At 36.0% G+C, this 17,083-nt stretch overlaps 1 protein-coding gene across 1 annotated transcript; it reads right to left on the minus strand.

Annotated features, from left to right (window-relative positions):
- Positions 1-14,662: 14,662 nt before the first annotated feature.
- On the minus strand, positions 14,663-14,839 carry LOC122745917 (NADH dehydrogenase [ubiquinone] 1 beta subcomplex subunit 1-like). The gene has a single exon (XM_043991369.1). It carries the CDS (start codon positions 14,837-14,839, stop codon positions 14,663-14,665), a length of 177 nt encoding a protein of 58 aa, XP_043847304.1.
- Positions 14,840-17,083: the final 2,244 nt, after the last annotated feature.

Genomic DNA, 17,083 nt, shown 5'->3' on the forward strand with positions numbered 1-17,083 from the left:
TCTCCTCCCCATAGACTCCCTTTTTATCCCCTTAATTCTTTTGTATCATCACATCAAAGACAATTTATATTTATACCCTCTATATAAAGTCCTTCTCTCTGCCCAAATACATTTACAGTTCTTAAGAGTTATGAGTATTATCTTCCTGTGTATGGATATGAACAGTTTAACCTAATAGGGTAACTTTTTTTTTCCCCCTCTGTTTACCTTTTTAAACTTCTCTTGAGTCTTGTATGTTGAGATCAAATTTTCTATTCAGTTCTGGTCTTTTCACCAGGAAAGATTGAAAGTCCCCAATGTCATTAAATGTCCATCTTTTCCCCTGAAAGAAAATGCACATTTTTGCTGGGTAATAGATTCTCGGCTGCAATCCAAGCTCCTTTGCTTTCCGGAATATCATATTCCAAGCCTTGCGGTCCTTTAATGTTGAAGCTGCCAGGTCCTGCGCAATCCTGACTGTGTCTCCATGATATTTAAATTGCTTCTTTCTGGCTGCTTGGAGTATTTTCTCCTTCACCTGATAATTCTGGAATTTGGCTACAATATTCCTTGGAGTTTTCCTTTTGGGGTCTCTTTCAGGAGGTGATCGGTGGATTCTTTCAATGATGATTTTATCCTCTGATTCTATGATATCAGGGCAGTTCTCCTTAATAATTTCCTGGAATATGGTGTCTAGATTCTTTTTCTGGTCATGACTTTCAGGCAGTCCAATGATTCTCAAATTGTCTCTCCTCAATCTGTTTTCCAGATCAGTTGTCTTTCCAATGAGGTATTTCACATTTTCTTCTATTTTTTCATTTTTTTTATTCTGCTTGACTGATTCTTGGTGTCTCATGGATTCCTTATCTTCCAACTGTCCCACTTTAATTTTTAAGGCATTGTTTTCTTCAGTGAGATTATGCACCTTTTTTTCCATTTGGCTAAGTGAATTTTTTAAGGTATTGTTTTCTTCAGTGAGATTATGCAGCTTTTTTTCCATTTGGCCAAATGAATTTTTTAAGGCTTTGTTTTCTTCAGCTTCCTTTTCCAAGCTGCTGATTCTTTTTTCATAGTTTTCTTGTTTTGCTTTCATTTCTCTCCCCATTTTTTCTTCTACCTCTTGCAATTGATTTTTAAAATCCTTTTTGAGCTCTTCCAGGAAGGCTTTTTGTTCTTGCGACCAATTCACCTTCCCTTGTGAGGCTTCAGATGTAGACAATTTGAGGCTATTGTCCTCATCTGAGTTTGTGTTGGCTTCTTCCCTATTGATACAGAAGCTCTCAATGGAGAGGGCTCTTTTTTGCTTCTTACTCATTATTGTAGCTTATTTATTTATTCTTTAAGTTAACGTCTGCTCTGGGGGCACCAGGGTCCCTGTTTTGGGCTTCTTGTGCAGGGGTATAGGTGCTGCGTGACCGGGCTTTTACTCTGAGGCCTTTATGGTGTGTGGAGATCCCCCGCCCTGCACTTCCTGTCTGATTGTGCTCGGCCAACCAGGCGCCAGACCCCGGTGTCTGATGCCGCCTGACCCGTTCGTCTCCCTCTTGGCCGGTGCAGGTAGGTTTTTCCACTGTCCTTCTTGGCCACCAGATTTTTGAGCCAGGTTCCGGGAGCTTCAGTTGTTCGGCTGTGGCCCGCAGCTCCTGCTGACTTGCCCCGACCCCCTCGGCACTGGGTTGCTGCCCTGCGCTGGGTATCCCTTTTGCCTGAGTCACACCGACCTTTTCCTGAAGTCTTCTAAATTATCTCTGTTTGGAGGACTGTGTCTCTCTGTCTCTTTGCAGGTTCTGTCATTTCAGAATCCATCCAGAGGCTTGATTAAATGTTCGTTTTGAGGGAACAGAAGGAGAGCTCAGGCAGCTTGCTGCTTCCTCTCCGCCATCTTGGCTCAATCCATAGATTTTCCAATTTCAAATTGTTAACCCATAGAATTAAAAAAAAAAACAGAGGGAAGAAAACTAAAACATTTTAAATAAAACAGATATTTTGGTGTTTTATTGTGTTCTAATTTCAATGACTACAATTGTAGCATATTTCCATTTGGTTTCAGCCAATCAAAAATATGATATAAGGTATGGCAATAACATTTAAAAAGATAAAATCATGAGGGGCAGAGCCAAGATGGCAGAGGAAAGGCTGTAACTTTCTGAGCTCCAGACATGATCTGAAAATATACCTTCAAAAAAAATGTCATTAGACAATTCCTGGAGCAACAGAACCCACAAAGGAACAGAGTGAGATCATTTCCCAACCAAAGATGACTTAAAAGGACAGCAAGGAAGGTATGCTTTACAGGGTTAAGAGAGGAGTACAGAACACATCGCAGATATAGCCTCAGGCAGGCTGCACTTCCAGAGCCTCTGAATCATCAACATTAGCAGCTACTTCTGAAAATCAGCTCATGGACCTATGAGAGGGTCCAGTGATTGACAGGGGTACAATACTAGGTTTCTGTGCAGAGATGGAATGCTGCTGTGTTGCTCTGGAACTGGACTTGAGTGGTAGCAGCCCAGTGGGGGAGGGGCACAGGCATGCAAGCTTGTAACCACAGATAATCAGATTTGTGCTTCCAGGTTAAAAAACAGGCAGGTCTGTGTTTATTTAGAGGCTAGACTGGCTGAGAACAAGCCTCTCCTTAACTTGAAACAACTGGGACCCCCTGAAGTTTGGGACAGTGCATCTTGGAAGCAGTGCTCCACTTTAAGAAGGAGTTAAGGGGCAGCTAGGTGGTGTAGTGGATAGAGCACCAGCCCTGGAGTCAGGAGTACCTGGGTTCAAATCCAGCCTCAGACATTAAAAACACTTACTAGAGGGGCAGCTAGGTGGCTCAGTGGATAAAGCACCAGCCCTGGAGTCAGAAGTACCTGAGTTCAAATCTGGCCTCAGACACTTAACACTTACTAGCTGTGTGACCCTGGGCAAGTCACTTAACCCCAATTGCCTCACTAAAAAAAAAAAAAGTTAAAAGCCAAGAAATAAGAGGGCAAGATGAACAGGCAGAAAAAGCAAAGCACGACCCAAAGTTTCTTGGGTGTTAAGTTAGATCAGAATACACCCTCAGAAGAAGATAAAAAAGTCAAAGCTCCTACATCCAAAGCTTCCAAGAAAAATATGAATTGATCTCAGTCCATGAAAGTACTCAAAAGGACTTTGCAGATAAAGTAAGAGAGATAGAGGGAGAAATTAGAGAAGTAAAGGAAAAAATGGAAAGAGAAATGAGAGTGATGCAGGAAGGTCATGAAAGAAAAGGCAACAGCTTGAAAAGCCAAATTAGCCAAATGGAAACGGAGGTACAAAAGCTCTCTGACGAAAATTATTGCTTAAAAATTAGGATAGACATATAAAAGCTAATGACTTTATGAGAAATCAAGACACAATAAAACAAATACAAATGAATAAAAACATAGATGGCAATATAAATTATCTCCATGGAAAAAACAGTTGACCTGTAAAATACATCCAGGAGGGATAATTTGAAAATCATTGGATTACTTGAAAACCATGATCAAAATAAGAGCTTAGACATCATCTTCCAGGAAATTGTCATGGAAAATTGCCCTGATATTCTGGAAACAGAAGGTAAAATAGAAATTGAAAGAATCCACCAATCACCTCCAGAAAGAGATCCCAAAATGAAAACTTCCAGGAATATCATAGCCTAATTCCAGAGATCCCAGGTCAAGTAGAAAATATTTTAGGCAGGTTGGAATTCAAACATTGCATAGCTACAGACAGGATAAAGTAAGATCTAACAGCTTCTATATTAAAAAAAAATGGAGTTTGTGGAATATCATATTCTGGAGGGCAAAGGAAGTTGCATTACACCCAAGAATCACCTACCCAGCAAAACTTATACAATCTTTTAGGGGAAACAAATGGGACTTCAATGAAAAAAGAGGACTTTCAGGCATTCATGATGAAAAAACCTGAACTGAATAGAAAATTTGACTTTCAAATGCAAGATCCTAGAGAATCACAAAAATGCAAACAGGAAAAAGAAATCATGAGGATGTCAAAAGGTTAAACTGTTTACATTCCTACATGGGAAGATGACACTTCCAACTCATAAGAACTTTCTCAGTATTAGGGCAGCTAAAAGGAATATGTTTAGACAGTGGGCACAGGTGTCAATTGAATATAAAGGGATGATATCTGTAAAGAATTTATTTTTTGTTAAACTTTTGTGTGGGGGGACAGGCAGGGTGGGGTGGATTATGTCTAGGGCTGAATTTAGGTTTGGGGCCTGCTGGGTCCAGGGGTAGTACTTTGTCAGATGTGTCACTTAGCTGACCCATGATGACATCTTTAAAATAAAGTTAAGGGGAAAGAGGAATGCACTGGAAGAAAGGGAAAAGGAGAGGTGTAATGGGGATAAAATAGCTGAAATAAAATAAATAAGAAAAAGGTTATGGAGTTGAATGGAAGATGCGGAAGGAGAAGGTGATGGAGTGAGCCTTACGCTCATCAGAATTGGTTCAAGGAGGGAATAATATACACACTGAAGTGGATATAGTAATAGCATCTTTCCCTGCTCGAAATTGGGAAGGAAGGGGGAAAAGAGGGGAGAAGTGAAGGAAGTGAGTGCATCTTGGGGGAGGGGGCAGTAAAAAGCAAAAAATTTTTGAGGAGGGATAGGATTAAAGAAGATAGAAAAAAAGAGTAAATATCAAGGGGAGGGAATAGGACAAATGTTAACACAGTTGGCAATAGTAACTGTGAAAGAAATGATGATCAGTGTGGTATCAGAAGGGCTTATGAAATATGTGGTCCATCTACAGAGAAAGAACTGATGGTATCTGAATACAGATTGAAGTATAATTTTTTTTTGTTACTTCCTCTTTATAAAGTTATTTTTTCTGTTTTCTTTTACAACCTGACTAATGTGGAGATTTTTTGCATGAGTGCACATGTGTAACTTTTATTGAACTGCTTGATTTCTTAGGGAGATGCGGAAAGGAAGGGAGGAAGAAAATTGGGGAAAATTCTAAATAAATAAACAAATTTTAAAAATTAAACAAACAAAAAAGATTAAATCATGAAATACTGTATGTATGAAAGTAAAACTAATGGTCATTATAATTGAAAACATAATGAGAATCCACCAGACACTCATTCATATGAGTGATGTTTTTCATATCTCTAATACCTTTATGGTAATGGAAATAGGTAAGTTTTCACTGATGATTTTTTACATCAAACCACATCACTGGAATAATAAAATCCATCAACTATAATTCACCCTGATGAAGCTCACCAGTATTTCATGTAGTCATTCAAAGCTGCTTGGACTTAGATTATTTGCAATTTATAATTTTAAGTGTTAACCTTAAGTTCAAATTGATATGTATTTCTTTGCTCCTTCTTCCATGATTTTGGTACATGTGAGTAACTGGTAACTTGGTTACACTGTAATGTACAGGTGATAAGACCCATTAATTTAAAAAATAAAAAAAAGGAAAGCAGGGAAAATTATACAAAAGGAGCAAATAGCTTTCATTTATACACAGTCATGGGAATGCCACTTATATCTCTAGCACTTATTTCATTTTGACATATATCAGCCAGAGGCAAGAGCAGGGACTGATATAATTTGGAAGCTCTAGATCAGGGATTCTTAAGCTGGTGTACACATCCAAGGTTCCATAAACAGTTGTCAAGGAATCCTTGAATTAGTATGGGAAATATACATCTTTATTTAAATATATTTAGTTTCCTTGGTGATCTTATATATTTGCTTTTAATTTTTTAAAAACATGATTCTGAGAATGACTTCTTAGCATTCACTAAACTCCCAAAGGAATTCATTTTTTAAAGGTAAAGAATCACCTCTTTACAATGTATTCTCAAGATAACTGTCTGCCTGGTGACTTAAAAATAATAAAACAAACACATGCCAATAAATTGACACACACACAAATAAATATCTGGTCATTTTTGGTTTTTGGTTTTTGTTCTTCATCCTTCATTCTTGAAGAGGACCAATGATATCATGACAGTGATGTCCTAACTTGTATGTGCATTGAATTTAAATGAGGCAGAGCTGCACAAAGTTGTTAGCCTCACTCTCTCCTCCACAGTCATCAAAGTCCCACTCATGGTGAGACAAAAGTCTAGCCTAATGGCCCAGGGTGGAGTGGATTAATTTGGCCTTTTTAAATTAAGCTCTTCCCAAAGCCTCACTTTGTCTGAAGTAACACTCATCCAATGACTAAGGCCTTTTCTGTGTAAAGCCTTTGGAAAGGTTCCCTCAAGAGGTAAAAAAAGGAGATAGGTTCCTTGGCAAATTTACTGGGGTTGGTATAGGAGTAATGTAATAAAAAAATTGAGCTATTTAAGACTATTTTACTGTATGTACTATAACTTATTTTCCTGAAGAAAATATATCTCTATCAGAATAATCCAATGTGAAAACCATGTGTAAAATAAGTATCTGCCAATAGCTGAATAGTGAAATCTGTATTGTAGCCATTAATCTCTTTACCTGGCCTTTGGTATAATAAGCCTTTGAGAAGAGAGTACTCAAAATGAGGCTTCTATTTCCTTTGTGCCTTGAAATGGAAGACTTTAAAAATTGGATAGGAGCACAAATTTAGCTATCTAGTCCTACCCCTAGATATTACAGTTGAAAAATCAGAGGCAAAAAAGTCTCTGTAAGAAATCTGATGACTACATAAAAATAAATAAATCAAAAGTATAATTGACCTGAATGGTAAATATTATGAGGGCTACAAATTCAGATAGGATTTATTTACTTTTGTATTTGTCAGGGAAGCATTTTTATATTCTCTTCAGATATCAGGGATATCTTTCAAGACTTCTTCTGGTCTATGATAGTCAGATTTACCTAAAGTACATAGTTATGCATCAACTATGTGTAACTGCACTATTGTGCTACCTAGGCTAGGCTGTTTTTTCATGACTCTTTTTCTCTTGCTTAGGAAATGTCTGATAGGTTACTAAGGTTCAGTAATATCAAGATGTCATTTTTAAGAACTCTCAAAGTAGAGAGAAGGTAAAAACTTTGACTAAGTCACATTGATGTATTTTTATTACATTTGTGAAATGATGAAGTTTAAAGACCTTGATGAAATTTCTGAATTGCATTATGTAAGTTATAAAGATTAATTCCTTCCTTACCTAATAGAAATCATCAGAATTTTATTAAATAATTGCTAGGTACTAGGTACTTTGTTAGGTTTCATGGATACAGATTCAAAAATTAGGCAATATTTCCCCAACTGTATTGGGGGAAATAATATATTCATTAAAATATGTGTATATATCCCATAGGTACACATACACGTGTATGTACACATATATGTATATGTGTGGTTTTACATATTATATGTGGTATATGTAGTAATTTGGGCAAGAATCAGAAAATTCTTGATGTAGGAGTAGCCCTTGAACTGAACTTTTAAAGAAATTAGGGTTTCTAGGAGTCCTAAATGAGGAGGGACTGTATTTCAAATATGGAACACCAATAAGGAGACCATTGTCACTGTCTAAGCAAGATATGATAATGTTCTGATCTAGGGTGATGATCCTATAGATTAAATTAACAGAAAGAGATAGAAGTGATTGGTGTGCACCATATAATTGATGTGTTTAAGGAAATAATTGATGATTTACATGATGATATATATGATAAAAAGAATGAAGAGTACAGTATGACTCTGAGGTTAGAAAACAGTGTAACTAAAAGGATGATGATTCTCCTAATAGGAAACAGGATGAAGAGCAAACTTCAGAGGGAAATATAACCTAGATATCAGTTGATGCCTTCCTATTTTTAGGTATGAGAACTATTGGTCAACAATTATTTTTATATTATTTGTTTTTTTAAAAGCAAGCAAAATAGTATTGAAGATTCAGTTACTCAGTGGATAGCATGTTGGGCCTGCAGTCAGGAAGAACTGAGTGGAAACTGACCTTCAATACTTAGTAGCTGTGTGTTCATGGACAACTCACTTAACCTCTATTTGTTTGTTTCCTCATATATAAAATGGTAATAATAAAAGCAATTACCTCTCAGGATTGTTGAGAAGATTAAATGACATGATAATTATGAACTCTAAAGGAAGGAAGTGATATGGGGGAATGGGGTATGGGTTTGGGTTAGGGGTTGGGGTTCTTAGGAATTCCTCTTTAAAGAATTTCACCCTCTTGCACACAAAAGCAGTTAGAATAAAGTGGTAGTTTATTTAGGGGCAAGGGAAGGAAAGGGTGAGGGAAGGGAAGGGAAGGAAAGGAAGGAAGGAAGGAAGGAAGGAAGGAAGGAAGGAAGGAAGGAAGGAAGGAAGGAAGGAAGGAAGGAAGGAAGGAAGGAAGGAAAAAATAAATCAAAGAGAAAAAGAAAAGAAATCATTCAATTAAATTTGGATAGGATTTAACATGTATGAAGATATTAAAATGGTTCCATATTTCTTTATCTTTTGGGGCATATGGCAGAAACAGCTGAATTGATGTAGCATGCTGGCTTTGGCTGCTGAGAACAAGTGGTTAGAACAAGAAGCTCATGAAGCCTCTCTGTAAAGAGAGGCAAAACTGATTCTTTTCTCATCAGAGGATGATTTTTACTATTATACAAAAATGATTTTTAAAGAAGGTATCATTGTGTTTCATCTTCCTCCTTCCCCTATGCATTTCTCCACCCCCAACACTTAACATTTATTAAAAACCTCTGTTAATCACCTTTATTTTAAAATGTCTTCATCTGTGATATACCTACAATATATCTGTGGAAATCTATTTCTAGTTACCTTGTTAAAACCATTTCTTGAGGAATTACCACATGTAGGGTACTGTCCCATAAGCTAATGAATACATAAATAATCTATTCTTGAACTTATTTAAGTAACTCTGAGACTGGGAACTCTTTTCCCCCTTCCATGAACATGGTAGCTCATCATTGACATAGGAGATAACCCCTAAGGAATTGCTTCAGGAATAGTGAGGTTAAGAAATTCGAACAGAGCTGCCCAGTTAATCAGTATCAGCAGCCAGATTTGAGCCCAAGTATTTCTGATGCCCAAAGCAGTAATACTCTTTTTGTTGTAGCATACTGTCTTGACTTTAGACATTAGTAAGGGGATTTAAAAGAAAATACACTCCCTGTGAAAGAGTGTGAAGTATAATACTATCCATCATTGTCACACATTCTCATGTCTATAAAATATTCTCATCACTATAAGTCATATAGAAAGAAATGATAAAATTCTGCCTAAACATATACACATATTTACTGGTCCTTAAGACTAATTTGTACAGAAAATAATAAAGGGTTTTTCTTCCTGAAAACTGGCGACTAATGAACTTAATCATCAAAAATAATTTATTAAGTACCTACCTTATAACAGGTCCTGTTGTAGTTGTTGAGGACAGAAGTACAAGAGAGAGATCCGAAGAATTATAAAAGCCTAAAAGAGGACTTCATTATTTTATCTGAAAAGCAATGAGTATCCACTAGATTTTATTTACTCAGCCCATACACATAAACACAGAAAATTATGCCATTTATATGGAACTCAACTCCCTCTTCCCTTGTACTCATCACTTGGAAATCACTTGATATCATCACACACCATTTCTTCTTTTGCTCCATTTGCTGATAAAGAGATAACTATTTTCTCACTGAAGCCAACCCATATACATGTAATCTCGATTCCATCCCATCCTTTCTTTTGCAGCAGATTTCTCCCTCTATCATCCTTTTACCTTTTATAAAAGAGAATAGCAGAAATGGAAAGAGTTGACAACTGATTGATTATATGATTCAAAGACTACACAGGATCACATACCAAGATATATCATGGGCTATACTTGAACCTATGCCTTTATGTCTTCAAATTATTGACTATATGATCTTGTAACATATGTATTAAGTTGGCAAAAAATCCACCCAAAAAGTAAACTAAGACTACGTTTTACTTAAAAAAACAACAACAACAAACCTCTCTCATATACATGTATCATTTGTATTCTATATATGAGGTAACATGGCATAGTATACATTTATATGTACATATTATTATATACACATTTCATAAATGTACATGCACATCCACATGTGTATATTTATAAACATATATAAATACATATATGTGTATGTACTTTTTCTGGAAACTGGGAAACACTAATGAATTTTTGTCTAAATATATGCAAATCAAAGAATGCTAGATTTAATAGGGTGTCTCTCTACTGCCTCATCTTGGGGTATAAGGACCTGCTAAAATATGCTGTAAATATTGTCTGATTTTTTACCATCAACATTGTCCATGTGTGGTTATTTTATGGATCAAAACCCCCTGAAAATTCAGTTGAACCTCTCAGAAAAATTTCACAAAATTATACTTTCAAGTTTCAGTAAAAAATATACCTTTTAAGGAGAGTGTACATCATTCCTCAAGAGAGGGAAAGGTTTGAGATTCTATAAAAGTAGAATTCTCAGACTTCCAGAAAAGAAATTAAAAAAAAATTCCTTGAGATTTCTAGCAGATGAACAAAAGAAAGGCAGCTAGCCATTAAAGTAAACTAGAAGTCTGAAGCAGCAAAATAAAGCATTTTTGGTTAAAAAAAAATGAGTCCCACAGTTAAGCTGTGAGGTTTCAGAAGTTCTATAAATGTATGTCTGAGTACATGAGGGACCACATACAGCTCCGTTTCTGCCTCTTTATCATCTTGCTTTGGCAAAAGCTGAAAGTTAAAAAGAAATATAACTTAGGAAGAGCATGTTAACCAACAAAGGAAAGGGAAAAGAGTTACTACCTCAGTGGAATCCTGGAAGTTCTAACTAATGTTCAGAATAAGTCATGAGGTAGACTCACACTGCTGCACTCACTATTGGCAACATCCATTGAGCAAGATCCTCATTGTTAGAGTAAGTTAGAGTAAGGAGAGTAAGGTTGTAAAGATGGTTTGTTGTAAAGATGTGTGTGTGTGTGTGTGTGTGTGTGTGTGTGTGTATGTGTGTGTGTGTTAACTGAGAAAGAGATAACTAACTTTAGTATTCCAGTGGAAAAGATTGTAAGTGAATAGACTTGAATATATCAAGCATTCAACATAGGTCTGACTTCAATGATTCTTTGCATAGTAAAGATAGAAAAGTACGGAAAATAAGTGTGAAAAAATATTAATTTTCTCTGTCTAAATAAGGTATACATACCATATAATTTGTTATAGGTCAAGTTTTTTTTTTTTGTTTTCCTGCAAAATGCCTATTGACATAGTACACAATTTATTGAAATCCTAAGTCAACAAATATTCTATGAAAGTTGCCTGACCAGATGGCTCACTGGCAAAAGCCTATTAATCTCTAATAAATTAATCCCTATTGTCTCTCCTAGCAGCCTGAATATACTTCAGTAGGGCCATGGATCAATGCTTTTATAAAGGTAGTTAATTCCATCAACAATTCAGATCAAATACCATCCAAACCTGAAAATATTCTATGAGATTTATTCATGATTTCATATATCTGCTACAGGGAGATGAACATGTCAACCTTTTTCTAGCTATTTGGACAGTGCTATATGATTGGCTTAATTTTGATTTATTTAGTTCATTTTTTTTCTGAACTTTATATATAATCATATCTTATTATCTCCAAGTAGGGTCTTAAAATAACAAATAAAGGAAGAAGTTTTAATGAATAACAATAGTTTTCTGCTGACACATATACAGAACTAGACCTTAATCTTTCTTAGTTCTCCAATTTCAGAACTGAAACTCCCCAGATCTTGTTTCCAGAGTCAGAGTCAGTTCACAAGAACCTGTCAGACCCAGTTTTTGGTTTGAGCTCATAGGTTCTAGTGATGGTAGATTTACTATGACTGACTAATTCAGACAAAAAAAAAATCTAGAGTAAGTGATCTTAACCTTTATTGTGTTATAGATCCTTTGTCTGTCTGGTGAAGCCTGTGGACACTTTGAAGGAAGATAAAATCAATAGACCTTTGAAACAAATTATATATGTAGGTGAGAGAGAGAGAGAAAGCAATAAAGTATGACACCTAGATTTCAAGCCTGGGTAACTGGGAGGATGGTATTAACCTCAATGGTAATGGAGAGTTAGGCATTAAAGAGGTTTAAGGGGGAAAATTGATTTTTAGACATGTTATATAAGTAACAAACTGCACCTTCCAGCTCCAAGCACTGTTGCCTGGTATCTCTCATAACTACAATGCTTTCCCACTTCAACTCCACCTCTGGGTTTCCCTAGGTTCCTTAAAGTTCCATCTAACTTGAACCTTCTGTAAGAAGCATTACAAGCAAGACCACTATTTATTCCACTGTCTTCCTTCTCGTACTGCCTTTCTTCTCAAAAATGTATTTGATTATTTTCTCTTCCATTAGATTGTGAGATTTTTTGGTCCAGATTTGTCTTTTGCCATTTTGTATCCCCATTATTTAACATAGAGCATGGAACATAGTAACTATTTGATAGTTATTGACTAACACACTGAGAGTAAGATGTCTATGGAACAGACAGTTCAAGATGTCCATTAGTAATTTGGAGATTCAAACTTTGATGTCATCAGGAAGGTTAGAGCTGGAAAAATATTTTAGAATCATCAGCATAGAGGTGATAATTACATTGATGAGAACTATTGAAATTACCAAGTAAAATAGTGTGGAGGTAGAAGAAAAGAAGAAGCAAGAAAAAGCCCTTTGGGACACCACCTACAGATAGGGAATTTAGCTTGGATGAAGATTTGGAAAATGATAATTAGAAAAAATGTGTCAGAAAGGTAGGAGGTGAACCTGGCAAAAATAGTGACTCATTTAAACTCTCAGAAATTCATCTGCAAATAGCTCTAAAATAATTTCTCAAATGAATTCTGGAGCAGCAGAAACCAATAGAAAGAGGCAGTGAAATAATTTTCTAGCCCAAGAAAACATAAAAGGTGAGCAAGAAAAGTATGTCTCACTCAGGTAAAAGGGGAACACGGTCCAGGGCAAGTAGTAGACATATGGGACAGCAGCAGGTCATGCCCAAGCAAAGCAGCAAGAGTATTTGAGGCTCTACTGCAGTGGACAAGTGGTGGTCTATGGCTATAGCAAAGCAGGTCAGTTGGCAGGTCATGTGACCTCAGTTCAGCAGGCCAGAAGCCAGAATCCACGTCATCTGCACAAGAAGTTTAGGATAGTGCTCTCTCTCCACCCCAGGAACAGAACCCAATTTTAAAAATAAAAATACCCTGAAGAAATGAACAAGAAAAAAAGAATCCAACCAAAGAAATTTGCTTTTGTAACAGGATAGATCAAAACAATTCTGAAACACCTACACAAGAAGACTCAAAGAAAAATGTGAATTGCTCTCAGGCCAAAAAGACAACCTGGCAAAAGCTCATATAGGATTATAAAAGTCAAATGATAGAGGTAGAAGAAAAATTCGGAGAATAAATGAGAGTGATAGAATAAAATCATGAAAAAAATACTCAACAACTTGATAAAGGAAAAAAAGATGTAGAAAAATTCCCCAAAGAAAACAGCTTTTGAAAAAATTTAATTGGCCAAATGTACAAGTAGATAAAAGGCTAGCTTTAGAAAACAAAAACAAAAAATACCTCAAAACTTTAGAAATTTGAATTAGCAAGTGGAAACTAATCAGTATATGAAACTTAAATAATCAAAGAAAATCAAAATAATAAAAAAAGAAGAAAATGTGAAATGTTTTATTGGACAAACAACTGACCTAGAAAATAGATACAGCATAGCTAATTTAAAAATTATTGCATTATCTGTTGTGAGAACACCCATGCCAAGACTATCCTTTTTTCTCTCTTCTCTTACTATTAAGAGACACCTTGTTTTCTAGAGTTAAGGACAGCAAGCATGTAGTGCCTTTAGCATGGCATAACAACAATCTTTTGTGCTCACCCTCTATATAAACACTATTGCAGCTAAATCACAAAATTGCCTCAAACTAGGCCCAGGTGGTCCCCAAGCTCTGACAAGAACTTGAAGGATACATGTTCCATTCATGAAGCCCTTCTATGAATAGATTTTTTGTTATTTTTGTTCTCTAGGCAAATTTTCCAGATCATTGATGTTACACCTCATGGCTTTGGTTACACTTTACTACTTGGTTCTTTTTCTAGCCACAACTATATATATTAAATCTTAGCCTTATTGCCTTGATGCTCTTCAGTCTTAGAGAAGACCCTGGCACATGTGCACATGTCTGGTTTCTGTTTCCCAAAAGAAACAAAGAAGTGTTTTTGCTTTTTTGCCTATAATTCTATGAGTTCTTAGGTAATTTATTTTATTTTTCATAGTTAACTGTTGGTGTTTAACCACCGTGAGTTCTTTGGTATTTTCAGGATTAATGCTAAAAACCAAGATAAAGAAAAAAAAAGATATGTTTCAGGGGCAGCTAAGTGGCACAGTAGATAGAGCACCAGCCCTGGATTCAGGAGGACCTGAGTTCAAATCCAGCTTCAGACAATTAACACTTGCTAGCTGTGTGACCCTGGGCAAGTCACTTAACCCCAATTGCCTCACACCAAAAAAAAAAAAAAAAAAGATATGTTTCAACAAATTATCAAGGAAAACTCCCTTTATAACCAAGAATTGCAGTATAAAATACAAATTTAAAGTATCTACTGATCAACTCTTTTTTTTATTTCTTTCATAAAATATTTTTATTCAACATGAAATTATCTCAATTTAGCCAAAGACTTTATTTCCAGGTAACTTCTACATTAAGTTTCAGGTCCCTTTTAAATAACATGCTCTTATTCCAGAAGCCAGTTAGTTTTTCATCACTCCTCTTGTCTAGATAATAGCCAACAACAAATCCCATTGGTACCAGGATATGAGTCCAGTGGTCACGCACAGCCTGAATCAAATTCACCATGATTGCTGCAGACCCAGGATCCCAGGCACTGAGAACTTCACCAAGGGCAGCAGCTCTCTCCGAGTACTGATCAACTCTGGAAAGAGATACCAAAATGAAAAATTATAGGAATATTTTAGCCAAATTCCGGAACTCCTAGGTCAAGGAGAAAATATTGCCCACAGCCAGAAAGAAACAATTCAATTATCTTGGAACCACAATCAGGATCAATTAAGATTTGACAGTTTCTACTTTAAAGAATTAGAGGGCTTGGAATATGATATTCGCTAAGGCAAAGAAGTTAGGATTAGAATAAAAAATCACCTACCCAGCATAATCTGTCAGGGAGGAAATGGATATTCAGTGAAATAAAGGACTTTTAAGCATTTCTGATGAAATAACAAGAGCTGAACAGAACATTCAATTTCCAAATATGACTTAAGACCTCCATTGTCAAGATTTGTGAAGTGAGGTGGAATCTCCCTGGATCCTTCCAAAATTTTCCCCAAACTTAAAAATTGCCTCAGAATTGATCATTTATGGGTCACAAGTCAATATAATAAAAATTGTAATTTTACCTAAATTAATCTATATGTTCAGTACCATACAAGTCAAACTTCCAAAAATTATTTTATAGGGCTATGAAAACAATAACAAAATTCATCTGAAAGAAGAAAAGGTCAAGGATATCAAGGGATTCAATGGAAAAAAAAAACATTAAGGAAGATAATCTAACTGTACCATATCTTAAACTGTTTTATAAAATGGTAATTAACAAAATAATCTGGTACTGGATAAGAAATATTTGGATCAGTATAATATATTAGGCATACAGAAATCTTTAGTAATTGGTTGAATGATGAAGTTGGAAGCCATAATGTGGATTGTTAAGAAAAGAGGGGGAAATAAATGGCAAAAGCTGATCATGGCAAACCAATGCATGTTTATGAACAAGCAAGAGAATCCTCTCAAACCCTGCCACTGTTTTGTCAAGTAAGGGTTTGTTTGTTTTTGTTTTTGTGGGACAATGAGGGTTAAGTGATTTGCCCAGGGTCACACAGCTAGTAAATGTGAAGGGTCTGAGGCTGGATTTGAACTCAGATTCTCCTGAGTCCAGGACTGGTACTTTTTCCACTGAGCCACCTAGATACCCTAGCACCTATTGTTGAAAGTCTTCTCAAGGAGCTTAGCTATAAAAGAGGGAATATATGAGAGAGCTAGTGATAGAACATATAGAACAAGTAAAGGCTTTTCTAGGATTAAAGATATGTGAATATATTAGTAGTCCCTGGGGAAACAGCCAGTACATAAGGGGAGATTAAAGATGAAAGAGAGAATGGGCTAATAGAAGGGGCAATATGCTAATGCTGAACTGAAATGAGACCACTCATACAGAGAAATAATTTGGTGACCAGCTTTCTCATGAATCAGTTTCACCTGTAATATAATTGAACTATCATAATTATCCCAATGCTAGAATATTATCACTGGAAAAATAGAGTTTCTCATTGTTTATGAAGAAAAATTTACTTAAATTTCAAAGTTGGAATTCAGGCCTCCAGGAACACATTTCTCTTTATATCCTAAAACTATTATCCCATTGTTTCTTTCTCAACACAAAGTTGAGATAACAATGATAAGAAATTTTCTTTCCACAATGCTCAATACTTCAGCAATAGAGGCATTTCCTTCCTTCCTTCCCTTTCTTGTATAAAAAATTAGAAACAGAGTATTCATGTCTACTTGATGGTGGCAAATGACAATAAAGATTGATTGTGGGGGCAGCTAGGTGGCACAGTGGATAGAGTACTGGCCCTGGATTCAGGAGGACCTGAGTTCAAATCTGGGCCTCAGATACTTGATTCTTACTAGCTGTATGGCCCTGGGCAAGTCACTTAACCTTCATTGCCCCACAAAAAAAAAAAGCAAACACACACAAAAAAATGATTGATTGTAGGGACAGGTAGGTGGCACAGTGGATAAAGCACTACACGAGTCTGGTATTCAGGAGGACCTGAGTTCAAATCCAGTCTCAGACACCTGACACTTACTAGCTGTGTGACCTTGGGCAAGTCACTTAAGCCTCATTGCCCCACCCCCCAAAAAAGATTGATTTTAGCAGAAAAATAAATTTAAAAAATCAAAGCTTAGACGTAATGTGATATATTCAATAGATCTATGGATATTGAGTCTGGAGTATCTGAGTTCAAATCCTGTCTGAATCACTTTCTAATTCTGTCACTTTGGGTAAGTCATTTTACCCTT

The sequence above is a fragment of the Dromiciops gliroides genome, chromosome 3, assembly GCF_019393635.1.
Source record: "Dromiciops gliroides isolate mDroGli1 chromosome 3, mDroGli1.pri, whole genome shotgun sequence".
NCBI classification, from domain to species: domain Eukaryota; kingdom Metazoa; phylum Chordata; class Mammalia; order Microbiotheria; family Microbiotheriidae; genus Dromiciops; species Dromiciops gliroides.